The sequence below is a fragment of the Octodon degus genome, unplaced genomic scaffold (genome assembly GCF_000260255.1).
Source record: "Octodon degus isolate 3935 unplaced genomic scaffold, OctDeg1.0 scaffold00127, whole genome shotgun sequence".
Lineage (NCBI taxonomy): Eukaryota > Metazoa > Chordata > Mammalia > Rodentia > Octodontidae > Octodon > Octodon degus.
In genome coordinates this window covers 6198027-6205990 of record NW_004524703.1, presented here as the reverse complement: position 1 = coordinate 6205990, position 7964 = coordinate 6198027, and the positions used below count along the sequence as shown (strand labels likewise).

At 38.0% G+C, this 7964-nt stretch overlaps 1 protein-coding gene across 1 annotated transcript in view; it reads right to left on the bottom strand.

Annotated features, from left to right (window-relative positions):
- The window catches only part of Mtr (5-methyltetrahydrofolate-homocysteine methyltransferase), a 110659-nt gene that overhangs the window by 74391 nt on the left and 28304 nt on the right, over nucleotides 1–7964 (bottom strand). Inside the window, exons 9-11 of the mRNA XM_004640845.3 lie at nucleotides 4173–4273; nucleotides 2868–2929; nucleotides 1265–1332 (exon numbers count right to left, since the gene is read on the bottom strand). Coding sequence (XP_004640902.2) covers nucleotides 1265–1332; nucleotides 2868–2929; nucleotides 4173–4273 — 231 coding nt within the window. The remainder of the gene's footprint in view (nucleotides 1–1264; nucleotides 1333–2867; nucleotides 2930–4172; nucleotides 4274–7964) is intronic.

Genomic DNA, 7964 nt, shown 5'->3' with positions numbered 1-7964 from the left:
CTGTTAATCTGAGCAACAGATTTGATGATAAAAATAGATAATATATCAATCACTGTTAATCAGCTATTCTTGTTTTGAAAATCTGTAACTTATGTATTGTTGTATCTTACACTGTTTCTGATTTTTGTTCTTGCTCTTACTCTTCAAAATAAAATAAAAATAAAAACTAAATTCAAAAAAAAAATGTGGGCTGGAGATGGTAACTCAGTGTTAGGACACGTGCCTGGCATGCATGAAGTCCTGAGTGCAGTCCCTAGTTATGAACATGCACATAGTCTGTTACAGAGGTTAACAAAGGCAGAGAACTATTAAAAGCAACTCAGTAAAGCAAATATATCATATGCATAAAAGTGGAACACTGAGATGACTAGTTCAAAATGTGATCATCACCTTATGAAAAAGACAAACATAAAAAGTCCTAAGCTATGTTGTGTTTCATAGAATTCCAATCTTTCATAAGCCAAAAAACTGTAAGGAATTAAATACCCATGGCCTTGCTTTCATTTCACTTTCTGCCTTCACACATTCACTTGAAAGTACAATCTGAGCAATCGCTGTATACCAGGCCAAAGAAAGATGCTTCCTGACTCATCTTACCACTTTTTCCTTCCATGAAATAATTCTAATAGTGGTAGGAACAGCCCACAAGAAATGTGAGCCGGCTCTCTTTGAACATTCAAATGTTATTTAAGGGTAGAATATTATGATGTTTGGGATTTGCTTCGTAATATTTCAAGGGAAAATTGGGAAGGCAGATAAAATAACAGCAAAAGGTAGAAAATTATGGCAACTATGTGATAAGCACATGGATACTTGTTTTACTATTTCTCAACTTCAATTTTTAGAGTTTTTCATAATATAAAGGTACACTACTTTGCTGTACTGCAATAGCAATGTACCACAGAACCAGTAGCTTAAACAACAGAAATTTATTTTCTCACAATTTGGAGGACAGAAATCTGGGATGCATGCTTTGCTAAGGTTAGTTTCTTCCAATGCTTCTCCCCAAGGCTTGAAGGCAGCTGTCTTCTCAGGTCTTTTCATGCTCTTCCTTCAGTATGTGCATCTGTGGCCTCCTCTTATAAGGATAGCAGTCATACTGGATTATGATGGATTTACTGATTTTTACTTTAACTGCCTCTTTAAAGTTATCTCCAAATGCATTCATAATCTGAGCTACTTGGGGTTCGAACTTCAAAAAACAAATTTTGGGCAAATATAATTCAAAACAACAAATGGTAAAACATTGAGAGGAGAGTATTACCTGATATGATCTGGTGTTGTACCACAGCATCCGCCAACTATATTGACCAAGCCATCCATAGCAAAGCCCTGCATTAGGAAAAGCATCAACAAGTTCATCTGAATTTTAAACTCATAAAAACTAATTGAGCATAAAATATTTTACTTTCCATATTTCTGAAATAACTAAGATTATACTAACAAAAAAGTCAAACAAGCCAGATGTGGAAGTATATGCCTGTAGTTCCAGCATCAAGGAGACTGAGACAAGATTATCACAAGTCTGAGGCCAGTCTGGACTATGTAATGAGATGTTGTCAGATAGACAGATAGGTAGGAAAAAAGAAACATAAAACATATTCAACTCTAGTTATAAAAATTTCACAAGCTCTAGATATAAGGAGAAAATAGATATTATGAAATATTTTATGCCACTTAAAATGGAGCAAGAGATTCATCTGCCTGTGTGAAGATATTAAAGTTTTTTTACCCATACTGAGATGAGTATGAGCTAGATGATGTATTTTCAAATGACACATGAAATAATTATCAGTTTTTAAATTCAATTTTAACCTTCTTTAAATGAAATGAAATCAGTCCCTCTGTCACACTAGGCACACGTAAGGAGTTCCAATGAGCACATGTAGTGGTGGCTCCACACAGGACAGCAAGGGTCTGGAGTTTAAGTAGAGGCCAGTAAGTGAGGAACCCAGCAACTGAGACAGGAAGTCAAGGACCTGAGTCAAGAACTCTGGAAAAATCGTCTCTATAAGATATGGGACTCATAAGGATTAAGTTAGAAATAGTTTAGGGGAGAAAATCAGTGAGCCAGGAGCAAAAATTTTGAAGGATGAGGAGAAAGAGCCCCAGCGGCTGAGATGGGAACACTAAAAAATAGTGGGAAGCAGAGTCTCATGATTCAAAAAGGGCAAGTGCATATGGAGAGAGGAGGATGCTGGAGTGACAATGCGGGCCTGGAGGAGATCTGTTCTACCCAGCAGATCATGAGGTGCAGAGAAGAAAGAGATGAGGGTTATTACTGGGGAGGGCTGCACAATAAGCAGTATCTCAGAGAGCCATTTTGACTTCAGTGGAAATATTTCAACACTACCAGTGCAATGAGCAATAATGATGCTGACAGCTAACAGCTAGCCCTTCTCTATCCCTCCACAACTTAAATTCAGAGAAGCCAAACTTTTGTTATTTATAGGTTAGGATTTCAATGGGGGAAAATTCTGCTTGGAAAATTCTCTCTTAGAAAACCTTTTAGAATATTTTGCTGAGTTAACACACCTATAATATTCAAATAACGGAACTAAACAAAAGAAGGGGATACAGATGAATGTCCATTTTGTATCTGTGTATTCAAAATGGTTAGGATAGATATATAGTTATATTCTCTTAATGAATAGAGGGATTTGTTCTAATAGTGTTTGTAAATAGGATATCATGTCTGCAATGTCTGCATCTTGTACAGCAATTTAACACTAGGAAGAATGTATGCAATGTGTTAATTATTGAAACTGTCCTACCAATTTTGTTTGAAACTGTCTCATTGCTATTTGTTTCTCAATAAAATTATGGAAAAAAAAAGAAAACGAAAACCAAGTAAGAGGCCCCCTGACCTTCAGGTGCATAGCCATCAGGGAAGGTGTTTCATCGTAGTCACCAAAAGTGTTGGGAAGACCTGGGGAAAGATGTTTCATCATCACTCTCTACCACCTTAAACATGTAAATGTACACATGCATTTCACAATTTCAAAGGCCTTGGGTTAAAGGTTTTAAAAATCAGTATTGGTGATTATTTGTAAAATCAAGTATTACTAATATTGAGATGATAGACACATGTCCCTCAAAAAATATCACAGAAGACAATACACATTCATTATGTCTTTTCTATCTGATGCACAACTAACATGACGTAGTTCCACTCCACCTCCATGGAGACCTTCTTGTTACCAAGCTGCTTGTGGATGAGGCAGGAGACCACTTCCTAGTCTTCACAATAAAGAGCACTCGACATGCAATTAAAAACAAAAACAAGCAATCTCCTTCCAAATAAAGTTTCCCACAACTTTTTATCCTCTATCTAGTTTCCTCTTTTATTTACTATCTCCTTCCAGTTATATTACTCCTAGGGGCCAGGGAGATAGCTCAGTGGAATAAGTGCTTCCCTAGTAAGCGCAAGGGTCTGAGTTCAATCCCTGGTTCTGAAAAAAAAAAAAAAAAACAGCTACCAGTTATATTACTCCTGATGAGAAATACAATTTATTGTGCATTTTTAAATGCATACATTTAGAGAAAGAGGGCTAGAAAATAGCTGGTGGTGGTGCACAGCTATAATCCCAGCACTCAGGTGACTGAGGTAGGAGTATCACCACAAGTTCAAGATTTGCCTGGCTACACAGTGAGTTCAAGGATAACCCAAACTACTTAGTAAGATCCTTTCTCAAAAGGAAAAAAAAAAATCTGCTTAATCTAAAACAGATTACCAATATTTAACTAGATATTTGAGAATTACCTGAAAATTTTTATACACAGTAAATTAGAAGTCATAGCTTGTAGAGAGGAAAACATTTGCACAGAAAATTCTTCTGTCACTTGTCTGCTAATGGGCTGTAACATATATCACTCTCCTCTTTGGTCATCTCTCTGACCATATCCACCGTTACCAAAAATAAGGCTCTAGTCAGTTGTACAGTTAAACTCAATTTCTGTAGGTATGTCCTATTCTGAAGCTTGAGGTCAAACTATTCCTTCCAGCACAAAGAAAAATACTGTTCTAGACCAAAATACTCTTCAAACTGCTTCTTTGGAAAACTCCTTTTGAATATTAAGTACATACCAAACTCTACAAAACGAACTCTTCTAATCAACATCTGTAACCCCATTTACATGCCTCTTTCCACGGGCAAACCCCTGCAACACACCTGCATTGGGATAACAAAGGACATAGGCAGTGGTGCATTTTCCAATTGTTTCAATGAAAGGTCTCATTTCAGTTGCTCCCAAAGCACAATTTAATCCAATGCTGGAAAAAAAAAAAAAAAAGTATGAGAAGGATCATCTTCTATCCAAAATATTTATACATATTTAAGTTATGATAAAGAGTATACACCTAAAACCAAGCCAATAATAAATTGCCCATTTCAAAGCACTTTATCAAAGCCATCTCACTGAGGTCCCCTACAGCACCAACTATGTTTGCCCATGCTTCCAACTTCAGATAAAATATCACCAGTAATAAACTTGCCTATGGATGTAACTAAGTATGTTCACAGATTATATTGTGAGATACAAATAATAGTAAACTGCTACTATTAACAAAAAAAGTCCAATCTGAAAACATGTAAAGGAAGAGAAAAGGAAAATCTTAAGGTAGGAAAAACATGAAATAGTAAAAGGAACCCATCCTGGGTATCCAGAAAAGCAGAATATAGTCCCAGGTCCGTAAGTACAGTCCCCACTAACATAGAACCTGGGCCCCTGAGGTCTTCTGCAACTCAGCAATCAACCATGAAGCCCCCAGACCACACAATCATTTGCTTTCATATTGTGTTTTTTCCCCTCTTTCTCATTATACACAATGTGGCATCCTATCTTATTAGTGGAAAAATTCTTATAATCTCAATGGCATGGCTTGTGTCTAGATGTTTCTTTAAAGCCTCAAAGGCAGGGGTTTATAGAGGTGACTAGATCTAGGGTGTGTGATGATAGGATTTAGTGCGTGATTGCAGTATTCACTGCTGGGATTAAGGGTATGTGATTACTAAATTAGTCCACTGGAAAAAAAAAATTAGTCCACTGATTAATTTGGCATAATTCTACATGTGGAAAATGGGAAGGCCTACCCTGAGTATGGGTGGTATCACCCAAAGGGTGAGTAGCCTAGAAGAATAAAAAGGAGAAGCAGGCTGCTGCTACTGCCATTTGCTTACTGCTTCACAGCCTTGGTGCCTTCTGCCCACCATGAAATGTTTCTCCTCTACAACATCCCCCTGATGCCACCCTGCCGTGGCGCCAGCCAACTATGAAATGAAACCTCTAAGAACTTGAGCTACAAGAAATCATTCCTCCTTTAACTGTGGGTATTGGGTATTTTATCTCATCAGCTATGAGAAAAGTAACAAAGATAACCACTGAAGTTAGAGTTTAGTTAATACTAACACTTAATTTTGACAAAAGTATCTTGGTTAAATAGGATGTTAGGGAAAACTAAATGAAGAATACACTGGAATTTTCTGTATTATCTTTTCTATAAATCTGAAATTATTTCAAAAAATACTGAACAAACTTCCAAGGAATTCAACATAGCTGAACAGAGAAGTAGCCACTGGAGCTACGCAGAGAAACTTAACTAAAAACACAGGTAGTTGGAAGAAAGGGAGGACATATATCCTGATGTGAAAATCAGTCTGAAATAAGAGACTCGGCAGATCAAAGCAAACAGAGATAAGACTTTATAAATCAGTGAGCCAGTCTACAGGGCTGCCAGTGGCACTGCTGCCTGCAGGCCGAAAAAGCACTGCCATATGGGGAAGTCTCCAAGAAACTGATGAACTGTGTAAGTGTAGCTAACTCAAGCCACACAAGATATATTTGAGATAGATGACCCCTCGCCTCTTTTGCCTTTTACTATAGAGACGATGCTACAGGTTGACAGCAAATTTCACTGGCATACATAGGGGTGAATAACCAGGAAACTGCTTGTGCTCCAACAAGTCACCAGTTTCTCTTGTTTTTCTTTTTGGTTGTGTACCCTTGTGGCTAACTGGAACCCATAATGACAACAGATTAGGGACCACAGCAGAGGCAGTGCACAACCCGTCCTACCCTGTGACCAGCGGTTTGAGAGAAAAACAGCCTTGAGAGGTCAGTTCTCAAACTGCCAAAAAGGAGACTGAAGGCAGACTGAGCAGCCTTGGGCTCTCTCTGCAGCACAACAGCATACCCCTCCCCACTTGGCATGGCAAGAAGTGGCATGACAGGATAGAGATGTGGCAGTGAGGATGAAAAAAGAGGAGCCCACACAAGGACTTCGAGGAACCAACTACACAGGTCTAGTACAGCACTGGTGTAGACTGTCCCTGCCTGAGGGCATCACACCAGCTGGGAGAGCGATGTAGAGACAATCAGGGTAAGGAGATGTGGGCAGGGACATACAGAGAGCTGCTAGCCGAAGACCAACCCCAGCCCCCATACAGAGGCCATGACAGCCTTGTGTACAGCACTAATCTTACTGCAGACTTAGCAGGGTGACAGAACAGTTTTGGGCCAATTTCAACACTACCCAGAGAACTATGGACACCGAAGAATTTCATCATTTTTTCTTTGTTTTCCTTTGCTTTTTCTGTCTGGTTATTTTGGGGTTTGTTTGGTTTAAGTTGTTTAGGTTTTCACACTTATTTTTGTCCTGTTGTATTTCTCTTCTTTCTCTGTTTCCTTGACTATCTCTCTTGATTTTATTATATTTTCATATGAATGAACAACTGTCTCTAGTCTTTCTGCTTCACTTCAAAAAAAAACCTTTCGCTTTCTTCTTTTTTTCTCTCTTGCACTCTTCTTCAGTTTCCCAAAGGCTGGGTGATCATCTTTTGTCATCCAGCCTTGCTTCTACTACATTTATCTTCATTTATCTCCCTCTTTTGTCCCCCCTCCTTCTTAAATTGCCCCCACCAAAAAATAAAAATCACTCTACTAAAGGGAAACTCTTTGTATACAAGTTTCTGATTTATGCTGCATCTGGTTATGCAATCTTCAATCTTGTTCCTGTGGTTAAAGAAACCAAATTAATAGTTACCACAGTTTGTCAGTGTTTAAGCTATGACTTTTTTTGCTACTGTTCTTGCTAACTGTATTACTTTAGCCAGGATGTCCTACCTGTAATAATCAGTTCTTTTCTCTTGTATGGCAACACTATGATGGTCTAGAGTCATAATCACCATCGTACTCCAGTATCAAAGGACTGGGTGCTGAGCCAAATAATAGCAACATCTCATCCTTAATAAATTGGGAAGTTAGAATCTTGGGACAGACATGAAGACCAAGAACCACCTACATCTAGAAGACATCTCTGAGAAACAGACATCTCATAGGGAAGCTTTGATTCTAGTGATAAAGATACCTACCATAAGAAATTTACAAGAATCAATACAGAAAAAAAAAAAAATTAAAGAATAGAAAACGAAAAGACACAGAAACAAAACACAATTCAAGACCTCCAGCCCACCCAGGACAAGTCCAGAGGACAATCAGGGAATTCATAGCTTATCCAACTTAATTTTGTGAAATGATACCAGCATAAGTAAAAAAGAAAACAAACACAAAAAGATGAAATAGGCTATAGGGAAAATAATCTCTTAATAAAAAAAGAAGCGATCAAAATGAAAGATTTATTAATGAACCTAGGATTAAAAAAAAGAGAGAGAGAGCTCAGGAAAGTGATGGAACCATAAAAGCCCAACACAGAAAAGAAATGGAATTGGTGAAATCCATTCAAACAGGTATCCAGGACATTGAAAGTACAAGCAACCAAAGGAAAGCAGCATCAGATCTAGAAGACAGGATTGTGCTTAGCAACCAAAAAAGGGTTTTTTTGGTTTATTATTTTTTTTAAAAATGTATTTGGTACAGGGTCTACAGGGTCTCACTATGTAGTTCGGACTTGTAGTGATTTCAGCTTCCCAAATGCTGGGACCTCAGGGCACGCCACCACACCCAAT